This window comes from Myotis brandtii, unplaced genomic scaffold, assembly GCF_000412655.1.
Source record: "Myotis brandtii unplaced genomic scaffold, ASM41265v1 scaffold266, whole genome shotgun sequence".
NCBI classification, from domain to species: domain Eukaryota; kingdom Metazoa; phylum Chordata; class Mammalia; order Chiroptera; family Vespertilionidae; genus Myotis; species Myotis brandtii.
This window is the reverse complement of record NW_005360124.1, coordinates 12,403,260-12,426,421: the sequence shown is the minus strand read 5'-3', so window position 1 is coordinate 12,426,421 and position 23,162 is coordinate 12,403,260. Positions and strand designations below refer to the sequence as shown.

Below are 23,162 nucleotides of genomic sequence, written 5' to 3'. Positions count from 1 at the left end.
TATATCTGTTGAACACTTACAATATGCCAGGCACTGTTCTAAACACTTTAAAATCACATTCAATGCTAATGATATATTAAGAAATTATATTAGGTCCATCTCATATTTAGTTTTATATACTTAAACTATAATGAACATTTTTCTTATCTTCCAAAATACAATTTTACTAACAACAAAATATTATAACATGTGATAGATTGGACTGTAACTAAACCCTCATTATTGGTGGGTTAGACTAGTTTTTCACAATTATAAACAGTACTTTCATCTATCAAATATCCATACTTAATATAATCAATGTTTGTTGAGTGCTTAGTACAAGCACTTGCGATAACCACTTTATGTGGATTCTCCCATTTAATTTATATCACTCGATGTAGTAGGAATTTTCATCTTTCCCATTTTATAGATGAGGAAACTGAAGATTAGAGAGGCTAAGACACTTCCTCAAGGGCACACAGCAAATTGATGGCAGTATTCAAATGAGGTCTGCATGACCACTGAGTGGAACCTTTTGCTGCTACACCATGCTGCATCTCCCATTATTTCTTTAGCATGAATTCCTAGAGGCAGAACTGCAGGATTAGACATGTTGACCTTCAGTAAGATTATAGCAATTTCTTCAATGCTTGTTTCCATAACCTCATCAATTCTAAGATATCAACACTTTAAGAAATCACTTTGCATTTTCTAGTTAAAAAAAAAAAAGGCCAGTTCATTTTATATGTATTTTTAAGCTGCTCTAGGCTACTGGTACTTTTATGATTACTTTCTCTGACAGAAAAAGCATGATCTCCTTGCTCAATGGCTTATAAGAGCAGAAAGGGGATTTTGCAATGTCAGCACTCTTTACTGAGAGCAAGAGACACCACAATGGCAGTGATGACAGGAAAAGCAGTCTCCCCAAGGGCAAGGCTGGCTGACAGCATGTGAGCCTAGGATTGTGAGCCTAGCAGTGGACTCAAACAGCTGAGTCAACACACCGTCTTCAACACCAGATGGTCTAAAGTAACCAAGAATTTCACCTTGGCCCCAAGTTCCTGATTTTGTGAGAATGTCACCATAAAAGGATCATATCTAGGCAGGAAAGCTTCCGAAGACTTCACAGCTCACCTGGACTTGGCCTTCCTCTTTTTCCTTAACTCTCCTCAACCCCCACACATTACCAAGCCATGGAGCGAAAGTGACTGGCTCTAAGCACGGAATAGCTCCCTCAACCCACCAGATAACTTGCAATCATTCCTCCAGACTCCCATGAGCCCAGCCTGGATGAGGAGTAATTTCTGTGCTCCCACTGAACCTGCAGCTTCCCCTGGTTCCTGCAAATGTAACATTGCTCTGTAACTGTTGGTATCTGCTTCCTCAACTAGATGTTCAATTTGTTGAGAGCAAGCTCTGTCTTTACACCACAGTCTGGGAATGACTGGGTTTCAGTACTATTTCATGAGCAAATTGCGGTGAGTTGACCTAGCAATCTGGTAGCCAGTTTCACCTACATTTCCTTTCTGTGGGGAACAGAGAAAAGAACTAAATTTTAGTGAGCCTCTACTATTAGGTGCCCAGTACTTTACACACATTAACTTAAGTAATTTTCATAATAATCCACCAAGGCAGAAAGTAAAGCTCCTGTTTTAAGATGAAAACATTAAAGCCTTACTTTCCACAGACAGCTAGTAGGGCCAGACTCTAAGCCCAGATCAACGTAATTCTGTCTTAGCTCTTTCCTCTCCATTAGGCGTCTCCCCTCCTGAAGCATAGAGCCATATCACCTAGAGAGGAAGGGCTACTCCTCTAAAATCGTTGGCCTAAAATCTGCCAGAAGTGAAAACTCTCTTGTTTCTCTTGGAGGAATCTCTATCTTGGAAACAGAGAGGAGAGGGAACCTATGAAAGATATATAAAGAAGGCAGTGGTGCATAAAAATTAGAGAACAGTGTCTCTTAATCTGAAAGCATTTTGACGTCTTTAAATTGTCTCAAGACTGGGAAGCTTTTAGACAAGTACCCTCAATGCTGATGACACTGATATCATAAAAAGGGAAGAAGAAATTAGAATAACTATAGTATGCAAGGAGCACAAGGATACCTGGTTCTCCCTCTGATGAATAATAAGTAATGCTGTGGCTAAGTCTAAGCCATTAAAATTCTCTGGTAACTTCCATCTCTTTATTTCTAAACTGAAAGGATTAGGCTGTGACAGTTTCCAACCTGGCTTTGCATCCAAATAACCCCTGAGCTTGTGAAACATACTGATCTCTAAATCCTACCCTCATTCCAATTTAGTAGGCCTGGGGTGGCACCTAGGAAACCTCAGGATTTTTATAGACTCAGCCAAGTTGGGGAATACCTGAGTGAAAGCTTGTTTCCTTCCCAAGAGAGACTGAACAGGCAGCCAGCTGACTCAGAAAGTCACATAAGCAGAGGCTATCAAGCAAAAAACAATTTCAGTTCTCCAATGCTCCGCAATCCCTTCCGGTTTCAGGGCAAAATGAGTTATGCTCAGTCTTCCTTACTGCTTAAACCTGCCTTTGTTCTGCCAATGCACTAGCCTTAACAGTGCCAAAATATGCTGGTGAGGAACACAACTTTGTTTTAATTGCCAGGACCCCCTGGAGGTATCAGCTGTCGTGATCCTCTCTAGACTGCTGGGCTGCCATTAGATCCTCCTCTTTCCTCCTTTAAAACCCTTGAGGAGGAACTGCGACCAGGAGATTTAAAGGGCAGGCATGGAGAGTGCTAGGCAGAGGAAAGGGCTACTCCTCTAAAATCGTTGGCCTAAAATCTGCCAGAAGTGAAAACTCCCTACCTTGACATCTAGCTTGGCCAGGTGTTGTAAAACCCAGATGCGATGGGACCAGGCATTATAGTTGCTTGGGTATCTCCCTGCCGCTTCACCACAGACCTCCATCTCTTCTCGTATTAGTCGCTGTGTCCTTTCTGCAGGAATTGTTCCCAAGTTTCCTTTGGTCACAAAGGAAGGCAAGGAGGTTTCCTGAAGTAGCTGCTGTAGCACCCATCGTCTGGTAGGGTAGCATGTGGGAAAGAGAATGAGGAAAGAACATAAACCAGAGAGAAAAACAAAATTTTCTTGTTCTTAATTTAATTTCCATTCACAGATAATGAAAATAATACCTGTCTATAATCCCAATGTGTGTGTGTGTGTGTGTGTGTGTGTGTGTGTCTTGGGGGGATTCGGGGGAACTGTTTTTGTTTTAAAGACATAGTTAACTTTAGCAGCATTTAAAAAGAGGAAAGACAAGAGGAAGAAAAATCTTTCTAAAATGTTACAATTTGTCAAAAAGAAAATGCCATCAGTTACAAAATGACAACTCTAAACTCCATTTGAAGATATGTGAAGTCAACTGGTGAGTGAGTGTGTGTGTGTTGTAGTGGTAGTTGGTGGGAAAGCAGATATAATTAATGGCTGGTAAATGCTAGAAGAGGAATCATGGTTCTGTATTTAATTACATATGAATGCCTCATCCTATGTGTATTTGTTTGCAAACTAGAAACTGCATTATGACAGCTTTCATTAAGCAAAATTTCCATATTATAGTATAGAATCTAGAGGAAATAAATATAATTAGTGAGACCATCAAGGTTTTAAAAGGTCTTTATCTATAGATTTTCCCCTTGTCTATTTTTAAGATTTTCATTTGCATACATTTAAATGAAATTCAATAACGTGTCTCAACCACTTAATGTCTTTAGGTTTTAACAAATATTTTCTCATAAAGCATTACTTTAGATTAAAAATTTCTAACATAAAAGTACAAGAAATTGAGTAGGAAAACTAATTTTTTCATTTTCAAATAACAGTTTTAGTACTTAACAAAACCTTGCTTTATAAAATATTAGCCAAGCCAACAGATTGACCGATGCATATTTAATAATTCCATTCCCCTGCCACCATCCCTTTCCAGACCTCTACACACACAATCATATACCTCTGAAGTCTGCTATCACAATTTCCACTAAGAAAGAAAATACAACTGATTAGATGGTTTGGAGGTAGCTCATTGGCAATGCTAGCCAAAGGCAAGATTATAGCTAAGATATTTTCAACTACTGTAAGATCTTAAAAAATGCTCAGAATTTAAGCAGTTTTAAATGGCTTAATAAACTGAGAACGGACTTCTTCAGAGAATTTTTCCACTGACCCAACCAGCAAGCTCACACCTATCCTTTTAGTCATTACAGTAGTTACATGGAGTTCAAAAGAAAGATGATTCCAGACAGCCAGGATAGTAAAAAGAGTTCTTATGTGCACTTTGGCTATGTGCCTCAGGCCTTTAACCTAAAAATATTCTTTGCATTTATGGTCTTAGCAACCTCTGCTTACCCATATACCATTCATTTCAGCTGCACTTATTTTCCTTATTTGCTTATTTTAAATAACCACAACCATCACCACCGCCATTTTTACCAAGAACACAACTGAATTAATTATAAAACGTAAGCTTTCTATTTGAATATCTAAATGCAATTTCCATGACTCCATAAGAATGTTAATAATAATGGTTAAAATTTATTGAGTATTTAATGTGTGCCAGGCACTGTGGTAGTATTTACATGTATTACTCATATAAACTTAGCTATTAACTCTGAGATAGGTGTAATTATTATTCCCATTTTACAAAAGAGAAAACTGAGGCTTGAAGAGGTTAAATAATTTCTAAAAATCACACAGGTAGCAAGTGTTGGCATCAAGATTTAAACATAACATGACTTTAAAATTCATCCTCTGAACCAGTATGTGACCTGGTTTCACACTGTGTTTTCTCCAGCCATTCTGAATCCTACGTAAGAATCCTAAGGTGTACATTAACCACACCTGTGAATCCATGTTTCTGGACTCTTTGGAAACTTAGTTAAGGCCAGTTTTCCCAGATGTAAATCCTTAATTGGATTTAAAGTGCCAGAGAGGATCAGCTCTTTTCTGTAAAAGAAAAATAAAAAGAACCATTACTTTATCTTTCTATCCAAACATATTGTATCGGTATTAATATAACCTCATTGAGAAGTGAATTTCCAAGAATTTTTGAAAAAACAAAGAAAACAAAACTCATACATGTCACACACAGTAATCAAGAATGTATTCTCATAATCTTAAAATAACAAATAAAAGTTTTAAATCGGTGGTGGACCTTTTAGTTATCTATTTGGAAGAAGGCCAAGGGGTTTGCAAACCTTACAAGGCCTGACATCAGTATCTGTAGGGCAGCTCCAAAATGAGGCAAGGATTGTCTAGCTTCCTAAGTAGGACTTAATATGGCCTGGTTCATTAACAAAAAAATACACATACAACTAACACAGTATGATTGAGATGTAATCTTAATTACTATTTTTATTTTTGAATTTTCCCTCTACCTTTCCTCATATGCTTTTGAGAGAGGAAGGGAGAGAGAGAAACATCAATGATGAAAGAGAATCATTGATCAGCTGCCTCCTGCTCGCCCCTCACGGGGAATCTAAGCCGCAACCCAGGCATGTGCTCTGACTGGAAATCCAACTGTGACCACCTGGTTCACAGGCTGACACTCAACCACTGAGCCGTGCAGGCCAGGCTGCATCTACCTTTTAATTTTATATTCTGCTCTTATATGTTTGTTCCTATATGAACATTTTATTTATTTAATCCTCATCCGAGGATACTTTTTAATGTTTTGTTTTTAATATGTTTTTATTGATTTTAGAGAGAGGAAGGGAGAGGGAAAGAGAGATAGAAACATCCATGGGAGAGAAACATCCGTGGGCTATTTCCTGCACGCCCCTACTGGAGATGGAGCCTGCAACCCGGGCATGTGCCCTAACTACCTGGAATTGAACCAGTAACCTTCTGATATATGAGCAAGCTGAGCCACATTGGCCAGGTGAGGATATATTTTTATTGATTTTATTTATTTATTTATTTACTTACTTACTTACTTATTTATTTGAGAGAATGGAAGGGAGGGGGAGAGACAGAGAGAGAGAAACATCGATGTGAAAGAGACATCGATTGGTTGCCTCCCATATGCAACCCTGACCAGGGATCAAGCCCACAACCTTTTGGTGTGCTGGCCGACACTCCCAACCAACTGAACTGTATGAACATTTAAGTGGTCAAATGGTATTCATTCAGTAGCTATGCTGTTAATTATGGTCTTCCCTATGTTAGACATTTAGGTTGCTTCCAAGTTTTTGCTACTCTAAAATAATTCTGAAACAGATTATTCAAGCAATAAAAATTACTCCTTTAAAATTTTTGCTGCATATTTTACTTTCTGATTAAAGAGAATATGGAAAAATCTCATCACTTTCCCTTGAAAACTCTAATTTTTTTGTGATCGCTAATTGTTACAAAGACTAGCTAGTGCTGAAGCTAAAAAAAATACCCATGGAGCATCCAGGGGTTACTAAGGTGAGTGGTGTGCTTTATTCCTCTATGTTACTGTATTTTTATACTTCTGCAAAGTTTATCTTAAATTTTTTTCCTTTTTCTCTCTATTGCAAACTATTAGTTACTGCTTCTCTCTGCTGTCATTCTAGTCAAAATTTGTAGGAGACCAGGGGACTTGTCTATGACTAAACCTCCACTGGTTAACTCAGTAATTGGCACATAGTAGATACTGAATAAACAAATGCTACCTTTCCCCTCAATCTTCAGTTATTCTGTCTGAAATGACAATAAATGATAATAATAAAAGTCATCCTTATAAAAACTACCATTTATTGAACTTCTCCTGAGTCAGGCACTATGTTAAGTGATTTGCATATATTATCTAATTTAATTCTCACAATAATCCTATAAGTATTATGTTGAACCACGTGAAATGCCAATATTCAATTGTTTTTTGAAATAAACCTTTTATTTTAGAATTCTTTTAAAAATTGACAAAATTTGTAAGCATAGAAAGGAGAATTCCTGCATGCCATTTACCCAGTTTCCTCTATTATTAACATATTATGGTACATTTGTAATAACTGATGAACCATTATTGACAGATAACTATTGGAACCATGCTTTTTTTGGAATTCCTTAGCTTTTACCAAATGCCCTTTTTCGATTCCAGGGTCCTATCCAGGATAGCATATTACATTTGACTATTACGTCTCCTTAGGTTCCTCTTGATCCCTCAAGTATACTCAGGTATACCTCATTTTTAATGGCCTTGACAGAGTACTGATCAGGTATTTTGTATGTTTTCTCATGGTAAGACTAGGATTATGAGTTTTGAAGAGGAAGAGACCACAGAGGTAAAGTGCCATTTTCATCACATCATATCAGGGGCACATAATAGCACGGCTTGTCATTGTTGATGTTGACCTGGATTACTTGGCTGAGGTAGTGTATACCAGGTTTTCTCCACTGTACTTTTTGGAAGTCACACTTGAGTAGGAAATTATACTCCCCTCCTTGAGGGGGGTCATCTAGACAAATTATTCGGAAATCTTCTATATAGCGAATTTGTCTATTGTGTCCTATTTATTTATTTATTCAATCATTTATTGATGTCAGTATGAACTTACAGATATTCATTTTATACTCTGGGGTATAAGTCAATATTATTTTATTATTCAACTTATTCCAGCTTTGGCTCATATTATTTTTGAGCACTTCCTGACTACTTCCTAACTTCCTGGCCCTGTAAAATATTCCAGGCTCATCTTGTATGTTCCCTGCTCTGGTTTTAAAATCAGCCATTTTCCCAAGAAGCCCAGTTCTTTCTATTAGAGACTGGTATTAGAAACCAGGATCTGAATGCTTGGATTTCATCATCTTTGATCTACAAAAACAACAATTTCATATGGTGCAATCTAATATTAACTCAATTTTACAGGTGGGGAAACTGAATTAGGGAGAGATTCAATAACATGATCAAGGTCTCCAAGCTCAAAGTGTCAGAACCAAAAATTAGATCCATAAAGTTACCAATTTAAATCAACAGGCCATGAGTAAAGGACCTGAATCACTGGAGCTTGTTGTCAGCTACTCAGCTACTCTAGTTGCTCAAAGATGTTCTGCTTACTCTATGTGCAGACTGTTGGAAAAATAGGACATTGTTATGAAGTCAACCTCTTTCATCAAGTAATTCACCAATTTTCAAAGCAAATTCAAAGAAAACAAAACAGGAGAAAAAAAAAACAGAAGCAGCTGTCACTTTTTTCTATAACCAGATGGATTTTTAAACTACATGCATCACTCACTCTAACCTCAGGATATCGGTTCAAAAACTTACTCTTGCCTGTATTTTTTTTCCTAAGACTGAAACACCTATAAATTGAAGTACCAATGTGCTATACCAGCTTTTAGCAGTTTATAAAATGCAGTCAAAATCTCTCAATTCTTCCCAGAGTTCCTGCAGAAGAAATACACCAACAATTAAACATAAAATGTTAAGTCTTTGGTTTGCAAAAGATCGTACAGGGTTAGATCAGTTTACTTCCAAAGCTGGTTGTTTTTTCTTCACTATGTATTCATGATTCCATGTCTTCATATGTCAATCAATCTTACTAATACAAATTAAAATTTACTAGAACAGCCCTAACTGGTTTGGCTCAGTGGATAGAACATTAGCCCTCGGACTGAAGGGTCCCAAATTCAATTCTGGTCAAGGGCATGTACCTTGGTTGTGGGCTCGATCCCTAGTCGGGGGCGTGCAGAAGGCAGCTGATCGATGTTTCTCTCTCATCGATGTTTCTAACTCTCTATCACTCTCCCTTCCTCTCTGTAAAATCAATAAAATATATTTTTTAAAAAATTTACTAGAACACATATCTACAATGTTTTTTAAAAAAATCAAAATTTCCTTTCTACTTATCTGGCAAAAAACTTTCCCAATAATCTTCCTAGAATAAGTTCAAGATTAACTGCTATTAACATCACTGAAATTATTTTATAGAACAATTTCATTTCATAAGACCAAACCACATATAATTAAAAAAAAAAGTCCATTTCAAAAGAATCATAAAAATAATCACCTAATTCAAATCTTTTATTCACAGATATGGAAACTAAATCTCTTGAGAAGTTAATAGGTTTTGTCCAAAGTTGTCTGCTAGTTAATTGATGAAATAGGACTTAAGATTCATATATCTTAAGACTAGGTTCTTTCTCCTCCACTGAATTATATATATGTGTGTATGTACATGTATGTGCATACATTATGCTAGTAGGAATTTTTTTTGTTTAAGGATTTTCAATTTCTCTCTAATGAGGAATATGAGAACATGAATAAAAATGGTATTCCCACTTCTCTATTACCTTCCTTTCTTTTTCACTGCATGTAATTATTTTCAGTGCCCTGACTACCTTACTCAGTACCTCCAAAATATTATAATTTCAACACATAATCAATATAAAAATTAGTAATAAGATATTTTACTTTAGGGGCACTAAGTCTTCAGAATCTGCTGTAGTTTACACTTATAGCACTTTTCAACTGAGTCACATTTCAAGGGCTCAATAGCCACATATGGCTAGTGGCTACTATATTGGGCTGTGCAACTCTAGAAAACTGTAGTGTAGCAGTGCTCAGTCTTTGGACTGGGTCTCTTTTCTACCTATACCCACTTCTTTGGGTATCTCAAACAATCTCAGGGCTTTAAATACTATCTATTTTCCAGTGATTCCCAAATTAACATCTGGCCTAGAACGCTCACCTGAATTTTAGATTCATACACAACAAGCTAGACACAAACCTAACATCCCAAAATGACTTGCCAACCAGCAGCGCCACCTAAATCTGCTCCTCTTCTAGATGTCCCCTTTTCAGTAAATGGCAACTCCATCCTTTCAGTTGCTTAGGCCCAAAACCAGAGTCAAACTTCACCCTCTTGATTCTCTCACATCCAATTCATCATCTGTGTCTTTAAACCAGATTATTAAATACAGTATAAGCTTATACAGTTTATAAAATAGGTGAGAATCTTATGACTTCTGACTTCCCTGCTGAGCTCATCTTCAAGTCATCAGTATCTCTTAGCTAAATTTATTCTTTCCCTCTTTCATGCTACTCCAGTTACACTGGACTCCTTGCTGTCCCAGAACACCCAGGGACAATTCAGATGACTGGGGGCTTTTTCACTTGCTGTTCCGTCCACTTGGAATGCTCCTACCCCAGAATCCACAAAGACTGATCCCTGATTTCATGCAGTCTTTGCTCTAATGTCTCCTATTTCGCACTGCAATACCACTCTTTCTTTTCTCTTTCTGGCCTTCCCTATTCTTTTCCCAGCTTCTCCCCATAGGATTTGCCAACACATGATCTATTATATATTTTACTTGTGAATGTCCTTATTGCTTTTCTTATTATTATTAGAATAAAAATTTCACAAGGACAGGGATTTTTGTTTGTTTTATTCTTGGTTTTATTCCCAGTGCCTAGAACCTAGCACACAGTAATTATCAATCAATATTTGATGAATGAAAAAAAAGTTGTCAAGAATTGTGTGGATTAAATAAGATAATGTATAAAGTTGTAGTATGGTCCTTGGAATATAGTAGCCACTCATAAATATTAGTCTATTCCCTACTGCTGTGGTGCTTTCCATAAAAGAAAATGAGAATTATAAAATTACATATATTTTGAAGCTATATAACTCACTCTTTATATCTGATCATTAATTATTCAAAAGACAATTTAAAAAAGACATATCGTAAAAGTTACCTAAAATTTAAAAAAATCAGTTAAATACAAAATTCAGCAGGTATTAAAAAATACTAACTCAGAATATAACCTTGCTTAAAATTCACAGAAAATTAAATGAAGACGCTGGCCAGTTTGGCTCAGTGGATAGAGCATCGGCCTGCGGACCAAAGGGTCCCAGATTCAATTCTGGTCAAGGGCACATACCTTGGTTGCAGGCTCCTCTCCAGCCCAGGCCTCGTGCAGGAGGCAACCAATCGATGTGTTTTGCTCACATCGACGTTTCTCTCTGTCTTTCCCTCTCTCTTCCACTCTCCCTAAAAATAAAAAAATCAATGGAAGAATATCCTCGGGTGAGGATTAACAAAAAAATAAAAATAAAAAAAGAAAAGAAAATTAAATGAAGTATTATTTAAGTAACCTTTAAAGATAAAAAGTTATAATCCATGGCTTTTCTCTATAGAAAAATTGAAATATATTCACAATGTTCATTGAGACTTCACTTTTATCTATCTACTAGAGGCCTGATGCACAAAATTCATGCAAGGGACTTGGACCCTGCTGCCATGGCAGCTGCCTCGGGCCCCGCCGAAGCTGGGAAACTATGAGCATCCCTCAGAAACTGGAAGGGCGGATGGCCTTCCCTGTTGCCCTGGTCAGTTGGCATCCTGAGCATTGGTCTGCATAAAGGAAGTTGCTGGTAGATATTCCGGCCTCAAATCTCAATTCCCAGTCCTCAGCTCGTACTGCACAGGAAATTTCTAACACAAAGCTGTTTCCTTTGTCACACTATTTTCTGTTTAGAGTGAGCATAGGAAGTAATCTGTCCTGTTCTTTTAACAATTCCAAGGGAATGCCAAAACATCCCCTGGTCTTGGCCTTGCTTGATATATAGTTGTCACAGAACCAAAGTTCTTCCTGACCTCTGCCCTTAATCTTTCCTGCTGCAGTTGAAGCCCATTCCCTCTCATCCTGTCTTTGGAAATAGCATGTGGTAGCCAAAAAAAAAAAAAAAAACCTGCTTGGATAAGGCAATCTGCAGCAGGTAAAGTAATATGGATTTCCTCCAGATCCTAAGGAAGTTGTCCTCATAGATTCTACATTCGTGTTTCCCCCTTAGCCTTGCCTCTCATGAAGATATGGGGGCACTCAAAAATACTAAAGAACTTCCAATTATAACTCATTTCCACTAATATTGTAAGAGAACTATCCCTTTGGCCATCTCAGAGATTCAGATCTGAGAAAACCAGAAGGAATTCCTCAGCTAGGAAACTAAAATATATCTTAAGCTACCCAAGAAGAGTTACACGTGCTTAAGAAGTAACCAGACACCCAATCCAGTCAGCCTCAGAGCCTCTCTGTGTCACCAAGTAGATTCAAGAAAGAGTTAAGTTTTTCTCAAATGCCATCTCAAGAGTCTAGGACAGTGATGGTGAACCTTTTGAGCTCGGCGTGTCAGCATTTTGAAAAACCCTAACTTAACTCTGGTGCCGTGTCACATATAGAAATTTTTTGATATTTGCAACCATAGTAAAACAAAGACTTATATTTTTGATATTTATTTTATATATTTAAACGCCATTTAACAAAGAAAAATCAACCAAAAAAATGAGTTCGCGTGTCACCTCTGACACGCGTGTCATAGGTTCGCCATCACTGTCTAAGCTGTCAGGGATAAGGAGATTATCCTCAAGATTTTCTTCTACTTATGATAAGTATAACTCTTTCTTAAAAGTTGACATTGAAATAACTTTATAATACAATATGCCTATAAAGAATAATCAAATCAACCTCTTCATTCTTTTAGTAGTTTTTGGTACTAATTTAATATTCACTAAAGAAAAGAAACACAATTTCTATACCACTATTCATTTAATTCCACAAATATTTCAAGAATTGACTGCAAATTTTCAAAAGGAAAAAAATAATCACTCATAATCAACTAATTTAACACAATTAATTCATATTCCCCTTTGAAGACTATCCTTTGTTACACACATTTTTACATAATTATAGCAATGATATACAGTTTTGTTATATATTTTTCATTCAACATTATTACATATGCATTCTCCTACATTGCTACAGTATGCATTTTTAACAGCTGTGAAACAATCCCATAGTTTAATATGCTATCATTTATCTTATTCTTTAGGGTGTTTCCTGTTTGCTTTTATTGTTATAGATAATATTGTAAAAATATTTTAATACACATTTTTTTGTCTGGTAGATTATTTTCTGTGGATATTCTTCTAGGAGTAGAACTACTGTCAAACAATACAAATACCAGCAAGGCTCCTACTAAACATTTCCAAATTGTCTTCCAAATGTACTGTATCTATTTATATAACATGAATGTACTTAAGTCCCTGTAACTCCAATCTATATAATTATACTAAAAAAATGAATGTGGTAAATAAAAAATTATACTTTGATTCTGTCTTAATTTATATATTTAATTTCCAATCACTAATATGAACTTTTTTTCATTGTTTACTATTTTCATCTTATGAACAGCCTATTCATATTTACTAGATTTTTGTCTATCATGGTCTTGACATAATTCCTATATATTCAAATAAGCTCCATAAGCCTATATTTAATAGAATGAAATGAGTAATATTTAGATATACTGTCTTCATTTTACTAAAACTGAAAAGAGAATTTTAGGATTAAGTTGATCAAGCTAGGGAATAATACTAAATTAATGAAACATATACCAAGCTCATATTAAATGCTAAGTAAATAAAATAAGAAAACTGGCCCTAACTGGTTTGGCTCAGGGGATAGAGCGTCGGCCTGCGGACTGAAGGGTCCCAGGTTCGATTACGGTCAAGGGCATGTACCTTGGTTGTGGGCACATCCCCAGTAGGGGGTGTGCAGGAGGCAGCTGATCATGTTTCTCTCTCATCAATGTTTCTAACTCTCTATCCCTCTCCCTTCCTCTCTGTGAAAAATCAATAAAATATATTTTTTTAAAAAAATAAGAAAACTGGTATAATTATTTAGCATTATTGTGTACCAGGCAAACGTACTTTATTTACATTATTTCAAATTCTCACGATCACGATCCAAGATATTCTTGTTTCACTTTACAGACAGGAAAAGTGATATTTAGAGAATTTAAGCATTTTGCCTATAGTCTCTCAATTAATGTGTGGCAAGATCAGCATATGACAGCTTTAAATAACTCAATTATACTACAATTGAAATATCTGTCTATAATAAATAATTGGGACATTCTCAGTGTTTAAGAAAAATAAATTTTTTAAATCTAAAAACAAGCACACATATATGCATCCCTACAGTCATTTTAAAATACTCTAGCAAAAAACAATCATTCCATTCTCAACCACCTCAATAAGAGATTAACATTTATTGTGAGCTTATGATTTCATTACTAATGAATATATTATAACACTTTATAAATGAGAAACAAAAGGTAGGATGAGAGCACATTTATTTTCTACCATTATCTTTATTACAAGCATTACATGTATAAACACAATCCTATATCAAAAAAGGCTTATATGCAAATCGACCGAATGGCAGAACAATTGGTCACTATGATGCGCACTGACCACCAGGGGGCAGACGCTCAACACAGGAGCGTCTCACGTGCAGCGGTAGTGGCAGGAGCCTCTCCTACCTCTGCTGCAGGCAGGCAGTAAGGAGTGAGGGGTCCTGGACTGCGAGAGGGATGTCTGACTGCTGGCTTAGGCCCGGTCCCCCAGGGGAATCCCTGGGGGAATCTCCGGGGATCGGGCCTAAGCTGGCAGGCAGACATCCCCCAAGGGGTCCCAGACTGCAAGAGGGCGCAGGCCAGGCTGAGGGACACCCCCCCACCCCAGTGCACAAATGTCGTGCACAGGGCCTCTAGTATATCTATAAAGAATAATTTAACCTCTTCCTTCTTTTACTTTTAGTAGTTTTTGGCACTAATTTAATATTTATCAGGGAAAATAAATATAAATTTCTACACCATTATTTATTTAATTCCACAAATATTTTAATTATTGACTATGTACAAAGATTAAACTGGGCCCTTAGAACTGAAAGAATGGATATAATGATAAATATGACCTCATCTTGCTCTCCAGAAGATTACCCTTTAGTTGGAGAGAAATGTAAACAATTATGTAAGGTAAAATGAAATAAATGTGAACTAGAAATATATGCTACATTTTAGGGACCACCAAAACAGCTGCAATTAATTCTTACTGGAGTATCCAGGGAAGGCTATCAATGAATCAGGTGAATAAGGCAGTAAATGGCATTACAGACCATGGGGAAAAAATGTTTGGCTCAGTGGATAGAGCGTCGGCCTGCGGACTGAAGGGTCCTGGGTTCGATTCTGGTCAAGGGCACATGCCAGGTTGTGGGCTCAATCCCCAATGTGGGGTGTGCAGAAGGCAGTCGATCAATGATTCTCTCTCATCAATGATGTTTCTCTCCCTCTCTCTTCCTCTCTGAAATCAATAAAAATATATATATTTTTTAAATGTGAGCAAAGTTTGTAAAGAGGCATGAAACTCCACATATAGTGTACTCTCAAATGGTTATGGTACCATAGCATGACTAGAGAGCGCACGTGGTATTGAAGAAATGTACCAAGAATCTAGAACCTGGTCCCAGTCTCCTTGTCAGCCTGGCCTTCCACTGCTTGCTCTTCAAGTGCTACATTCCTCCTGGACCAAACCCCACCATTCACTAAACACCTCCTACCTGCCTACCTTCTCCTCTCTGGATATAACTCAGAGTTACCTGCTTGCTATTCTCTCTGCCAGAAATGCCCTCCTATCTCTGAAAAAAAATATATATTTTTTTCTTTATTGATTTCAGAAAGGAAGGAAGAGGGTGAGAGAGATAGAAACATCAATGATGAGAGAGAATCATTGATTGGCTGCCTCCTGCATGCCCCCGACTGGGGATCGAGCCTGCAACCTGGGCATGTACCCTTGGCCGGAATCAAACCCGGGACCCTTCAGTCTGCAGGCCGACGCTCTATCCACTGAGCCAAACTGGCTAGGGCTGAAAAAAATATTTTTTAAAGCATCTTTCTTCCTAAAGACTTTCCTGACCTACTTGGCTGGAAGCAATCTTTCATCTCTATGTTCTGTGTGCATCTTACTTTGTTATTGATCTTGATAAATATTATCCTCTTTTTTTTAAAAAAATATATTTTATTGATTTTTTACAGAGAGGAAGGGAGAGAGATAGAGAGTTAGAAACATCGATGAGAGAGAAACATCGATCAGCTGCCTCCTGCACATCTCCCACTGGGGATGTGCCCGCAACCCAGGTACATGCCCTTGACCGGAATCGAACCTGGGACCTTTCAGTCCGCAGGCCGACGCTCTATCCACTGAGCCAAACCAGTTTCGGCAATATTATCCTCTTAATGAGACTGTTTTTTGGAGGCAGGTCCTCTCTAATACATCTTCAAATTACTCATTTACTCAACATAAATGAGAAAAATATGGTCTCTGTCTGGGTTCAAATCTCAGTTTTTCCACTTACTGTCTAGATAACACCTTTGAACATCAGTTTCCTTATCTGTGAAATGGTGATAACATCAACCTCAGTGTTGTGAGCAATTAGATTCATTCCCTATCGCCACAGCTGTTTGACAGTGGATACTCGATAAATGTTTGTTCATCTAAATACCATTGCTCCTTATCAAAAAATGAAAAATTTTTGCCCTAGCTGGTTTGGCTCAGCCTGCAGACCAAAGGGCCCCGGGTTTGATTCCGGTCAAGGGCACGTACCTTGGTTGCAAACTCCTCCCCAGCCCAGGCCCTGGTCAGGGCTCATGCAGGAGGAAACCAATCAATGTGTTTCTCTCACATTGATGTTTCTCTCTCTGTCTTTCCCTCTCTCTTCCACTCTCCCTAAAAATCAATGGAAAAACATCCTCAGGTGAGGATTAACAAAACAAAAAAAAAGAAAATTTTTAACACGAATTTATCGAAGAAGTAATCATGAGGCAGATGTTCCTATAGTGAAACTGTCTAAATTTCTAAACTTAAAATAAACAACAAAAAACACACCTGGTTGTTAAGTAGCTATATAAAAACATTTGTATATGATGGGAAGGTCTCTAGTATTTCTTTTGAAGTCTATAATTTTTCAATCCATAATACTATCCACATAAACTGTTATTTTGTTTCTTGGACTTTCCTTTCTGTATTAAAAAAAAAAAAAAAAAGAAGTGTGACTCAGGGTTGTGACTATTTGTTTGTAATTCTTAATGCAACTCTCCTACCCAACCCATAAATGAAGACAAGTTCATCCTCCATGAGTGACTCTGTACAGCAGTACAAGACAAACACACAGAAAAATACCTAAGTCCCCACTTTTCATTCTGTGGTTGTGTGAAGAGAGAGGAAGACTAATCAAAGTAACACTTCCTTTACTACAGGGTCTCCCCCTAGCAGGGCAACAGCAGCTGTTGGGTTCAGAGCCCAGCCAGCTCTACTACTTACTGGGAAGTTCTGGACATGTCACTTTATCTTTCTGTGCTAGTGTCCTCCTCATGTAAAATAAAGCTAATAATAGTACTATTCATGGGGATATTAAATGATTCAAACCCACAAAGCGTTAGGACAGTACCTGACAGTAAGCACCCAATGGTAATTCCTGTTACAAAGCTTGTATTTCCTAGCCCAGTTCCATAAACCATACTGGGGTGGGGCCCCCAGAAGGAGAAAAGGAATCTCCTGAGCTATCTGAGCAGTGACTGCTGAGCAGTGGGGATGCTTCTCAACTTCTAAGAATCTCTGGTTTTAAAGCATATCAACAGCCTCCATCAACCATCAGTGTAATATTCAGTCCCAGGCCCTCTCCCCTCCTCTTTTGACAAATCACTAACTCTTCCTGATTCAGGACTCAAGTTCAGACAGGCCTTCCTTCAGGAAGTATTCAATGTGATCCAAGAGGCGGGGATGAAGTAGAATATCAGAAATGGGAAAGGGCCATTAAAGAAAAAATTAACTAGGTTGGAAATACAAAACATTTAAGGAATCATTCCTGAATTACATGTACTTTTCTGCTCCTCTTCCCCACTGGCTCTGGCTAAATGAGAGAAAGGAGACTAGTGTCTACATGCCAGGCACTGTACTGAGTGCTTTACATATACCACTTCCTGTGATCCTCACAACAACCCTCTGAGACCCACTAGTGTGAAAATAGGAAGAGGTTAAGTAAAGTGACTTTAGTGTATTGATGAACTGATTCTAAATCCAGGTCTCTTCCTGCAAAACAGATGCTATTTCCACCCCAGCACACTGTCTACAATTACTCGGCTCTCTTCGAATGAGACCTGAACCAAAGATCTAAAGATACACCAAAGATCTCTAGATAAAGATAAATGTATCTTTATTTGTCTGTAATTATTTCACTGTCTCTACATTTCATCAACTATATTCTATTTTCCTTTGCAGTTTTACTAAGATGTGAGCTACTGAAATCCCTACCATTTCTTGATATTAAACAGATCTCTCTCCAAATAACAGAATATATACCAGCAAATAACTGTTCGTTAGACACACGTCGGTATGTAACTAACTCATCCTCCCATCACAAGGAGAAAATGAATCGGGATACATTATATACAGGAAGGTAGCTAAATCCAGCTATAACAAGGAGGGGATGCTGCAGAACAGTCAGAGAAAAATCAATAAGCTTTCTTTGCTGCCCAAGGCCAGCAGTTATGTGGCAATGATCACTGGGTTTGATAACTGTCTCTGACAGATAGGTTTTCATGCATTTAGAAATAAATCCAAGGTCAGCTTGGATTGGTTAATTGCTTTTTCCAAAATACATTTAGGTTAATATAAGAGGCTTGAGATAAAGCTATATGGTAAACACCAAAAGGTCACTTATTATAGAACAGAATCACTGAATCGATAGCCAGACTAAGCTCAAGTCTTTTGCTTATCAAACTCTTGTTATTTTTTTGATAAATGTCTGTTGAACACATAAGGTGTTGGATAAAGAAAGACAAGCCATAATGCCTTTTTCTAACAAACTAACAATCAAGCTGGGGAAAATGTTATTTAAATAATCAACTATAAAAAAAACTATGGTAAGTGTTACTGTGCAAGCATTCTGAATAAAGGACTCCCACAGGCGTGCAGAGAAGTAATTACTGTCTCCTGGAGCAGTCAAAAAGGTTTTATGGGTTTGTGGGTGTGGGTGTGTTTATGCTGGCAACCACAACAATAGTGACAACATAAGACATAAAATAAAAGCCTAATGCTAAGTGCCCAGTCGTCCGTTCAACCAATCAAAGCGTAATATACTAATGATATGCTAAGGCCACTCAACCTATGATGTGCACTGACCACCAGGGGGCAGATGCTCTGACCGGTAGGTTAGCTTGCTGCTGGGGTCCGGCCAATTGGGACTGAGCGAGAGGGGCTGGACACGCCCTGGAGCCCTCCCTCAGTCCCTCCCCAGCTGGACAACCTCCCACGTCCCTCCCCGGCCCCAATCGTGCACCAGTGGGGTCCCTTGGACCAGCCTGTGCTCTCTCGCAATTTGGGACCCCTCAGGGGATGTCGGAGAGCTGGTTTCAGCCTGATCCCACAGGCCAGGCCGAGGGACCCCACTGGTGTACGAATTCATGCACCAGGCCTCTAGTAAGACATAAACCTGGCCTCAGAAAAAAACACAGAAATAAGGCAGTAGTACACAGCAAAGTCCAAGAATGGAACAGTGTATGTTGTGGCTGAAATGTATATCAAAGGACTGCAAAACTCAAATGCTTTCAAGGTTCAAATGATGGTCAAAATGTATGAAAGCAAACCTAGTAAGTAGCAACTGACACTCTCCCTGGGTGTCTGAAGAACATGAGGAGGTTGTAGTAAAGCTTGGAACAAGCTTCCCTAGTCAAGAAAAGCAGAGGCTGTGAGCCCCAGCCAATTGGCACCATGGAGAAATTTATGCACTGAAGGCTTCTGATTTTTTAAGTGAAGATAGAAATGCAGATTTCCATGCTAATTTTAAAAGTTCATCCTGATTTTAAGTGTTTACCTAATTAAAAATAATTTTAAAAAGCCCTAGCCAGTTTGGCTCAGTGGATAGAGCATCAGCCTACAGACTGAAGGGTCCCAGGTTCGATTACGGTCAAGGGCACATGCCCAGGTTGCGGGCTTGATCCCCAGTAGGGGACATGCAGGAGGCAGCCAATCAATGATTCTCTCTCATCACTGATGTTTCTATCTCTGTCCCTCTCCCTTCCTCTATGAAATCAATAAAAATATATATTAAAAATAATTTAAAAGCATTATACAAACCAAAACAAAATATATCTGTGGGCTGGCTTTAGTTCGAGGGCTGAGAATCTACAACCTCTGATACTGAATTTGAAATAGAAGAAAAGCTATGAAAAACAGTCTGACGTTTGCTCAAAAAATTTAAAAAGAAACTGCCATTTGACCCAGTGATCCCACATGTAGGAATATGCCCTAAGAAGCCAGAAACACCAATCACAAAGAATATATGCACCCCTATGTTCATAGCAGCGTTATTTACAATAGCTAAGATTTGGAAACAGCCCAAGTGCCCATTGATAGATGAACAGATTAAAAAACTATGGTACATTTACACAATGGAATACTATGCAGCTGTGAAAAAAGAAGGATCTCTTACCCTCTGAGATAGCATAGAGAGACCTGGAGTGTATTAAGCTAAGCAAAATAAGCCAGTCAGATAAAGAAATGTATCACATAATCTCACTTATATGTGGAATCTAATGAATAAAACAAACTGATGAACAAAAATAGATCCAGTGACATAGAAGCATCTACAGCTCATGGACAGACAATAATGCAGGGAAGGCCTGGAGAGGGGACGGGAGCACAGTAGAGGGGGTCAACGGGAGGAAAAAAGGGGGATATCTGTAATACTTTCAACAATAAAGATATATATATATATATATAGGGAGAGGGAGAGAGAGATAGAAACATCATTTTTTTTAAAGGAAAGGTTGGTAATATAGGCTGGGGACAGATTGTGAAGGCCCTTAAATACCAAGCCAACTCTATTGACAATGTAGACAGCATGAACATGAAATGAGATGTGTTGTTTGTGACACTGGCTAATGGTATGGACATGGATTACAAAATAGCGATTGAAAATGGGGTAGACCAGCTATGAGGTAATAACATTTGTCCAGATGAGGAATAAAAATTGAAGAGCTGATGATGGCTTTTAAAGAAATAGCGCAATAATGGAGCAGAAATGGTGAGAAAGAGGGGAGAGCAAAAGATGATGATGGAATGGCACACATGGAGATGGTCAAAGTGTGGGGCAGAGCTCTGCTCAGTTAAGACTCCAATGCTGTGGACTTCTCTTTTGCTTGTTTTTGTCATGGATTTCTCAAAAATCAGAATTACAGTATCATTTCTCTCCCAAACCAAATATGGCTATTATTGCATCAGATTTTTTAAAAAAATATCAGTCTCCAAACAATTAAACAGAGATGCTGTGACGGTTATTTTAGCTAAACCATGGTTAAACTTGCCATGCTATGGGTAAATTAAACGTTATTTCTGAGTGTGTCTGTGAGGGTGTTTCCAGACAAGATTAGCATTGGTAGATACAGTAGATTGCCCTCCATAATTAGGGTAAGCATCATCCAATCTGTTGAAGGCCCACCTAGGACATGAGAAGAAAGAAGGAGGAATTCATCCCTGTTTTTTGCTTCCTGTCTGTCTGCTTGAGTTAGGACTTCTCATCTTTTCCTGCCTCTGGACTGATTGAAACACTGGCTCGCTGGTTCTCAGGCCTTCAGACTCAAACTAAGTCATATCGCTGGCTTTCTTGGGTCCCCACCTTGCAGAAAGTAGATGGTGGGACTTCTTAGTCTCCATAAAAACATGCAAGCCAATTTGTCATAATAAATCTCCTTGTATACATGTAATTTTCAGCTGGTTGTTTCTCTGGAGAACCCTAATACAGATAGATGCTTTCCAAAGATCTAAGGAATTCAGCACATTAATGAGAGCATGAATTCAGTTTGATTAAAAAGAAAAAAAAGTATATCCCAAGAATAAAGGTAACCTTCATTTATAGAACACATAGGTAAGGGATGCCTACCTAGGCTTTGGCATGATCAATCACACAAATACTGACATTTCTGAAATTGTTCCGAAATTGTCCAGTTTCTTCACTTGTTCTTATTTGTATATTTTCTTAAAAAAACAGTTTTCACAGCATTTTCATGAAATAACTTTTTCCAAACATTTTTTGCTTTTACTTAACAAGATTTACCTCTGTATTCTAATTGCTTCGGTTCATAAGTTTGGTAAAAGACTCTTATGTTAGTCAGGATTTTCACATATCTTTTCCTGCCAAATCAGAAATTCACTTCCATATTTTTACTGATAATAACGATACACAACCTGAGTTGTACGTACGACACTAAATTGTGCTGTCCCTACACACCAAAACAGTGAAACTGAGAACTGCTTCCATAAGGATGCAGGTTAGATGGAATCAAGCTCTATAAACATGTGAAGCTGCATCAGCACTCAGAGCTTAGATGCCAGCTATTCTTGTGAGTGCATTTAACCACATCATCTTTTGCCCGGGTCCTCCTGGGTCTATCAAGACTAAAACTACATGATGAGGAGATTTAGCAAAGCCAACTGTGCAGTGTCCATAAATGCAAGAAACAGACAGGAAAAGACTTGGAAGGGCTACAAAGAGAAGGCAGGTTGGGCTAGCACACATGAATAGGCAAAAAACAATGATCTGAAACAAAAATAGACTTTGACATTTTAAAATGTACATTGTCTTTTCTACAAGAGTATCATTCTGCCACCCCGCCCCAAGTTAGTTATGTATTGATTCAATTATACATTTCTGTGTGCCAGAAAACACATATAGCTGTTTGGCAAAAAAATAACTTAATGGATTCATAGGGTGTTACTTTGTACCTTAATGATATTAAAACCTACTATAGAGTGATGAAATGGAGAAGGAAAGAGGATCTAACAATACAAAAATCCTTACCTTTAAGCTTATGCTTAAACTTATACCTTTAAGTTGATGCCACAAACATAAACTATACCATAAACTTAGGCATAGCCTTTTAATTGAGTTTATATACAAACAAAATTATATACTATATAATAAAAGCCTAATATGCTAATTCCAGTCATCTGTTCAACCAATTAAAGCGTAATATGCTAATGATATGCTAAGGCTGCTCAACCGCCTACTATGACGTGCACTGACCACCAGGGAGCAGATGCTCTGACCAGTAGTTTAGCTTGCTGCTGGGGTTTGGCCGATCCAGAATGAGCAAGAAGGGCCACACATGCCCTGGAGCCCTACTGCAGTCCCTCCCCGGCCCTGATTGTGGACCGGTGGGGTCCCTCAGCCTGGCCTGCACCCTCTAGAAATTTGGGACCCCGCAGGGGATGTCGGAGAGCCAGTTTCGGCCCGATCCTGCAGGCCAAATTCGTGCACCAGGCCTCTAATATACATTTATATATATAAATATAAATATAAATATATCAGAG

The 23,162-nt window shown here is 38.0% G+C and overlaps 1 protein-coding gene across 1 annotated transcript in view; it reads right to left on the bottom strand.

Annotated features, from left to right (window-relative positions):
* Window positions 1-7,141, bottom strand: part of PTAR1 (protein prenyltransferase alpha subunit repeat containing 1) — a 15,120-nt gene extending 7,979 nt beyond the window's left edge. Inside the window, exons 1-3 of the mRNA XM_005868328.2 lie at window positions 7,137-7,141; window positions 4,833-4,937; window positions 2,805-3,018 (exon numbers count right to left, since the gene is read on the bottom strand). Coding sequence (XP_005868390.2) covers window positions 2,805-3,018; window positions 4,833-4,937; window positions 7,137-7,141 — 324 coding nt within the window. The remainder of the gene's footprint in view (window positions 1-2,804; window positions 3,019-4,832; window positions 4,938-7,136) is intronic.
* Window positions 7,142-23,162: the final 16,021 nt, after the last annotated feature.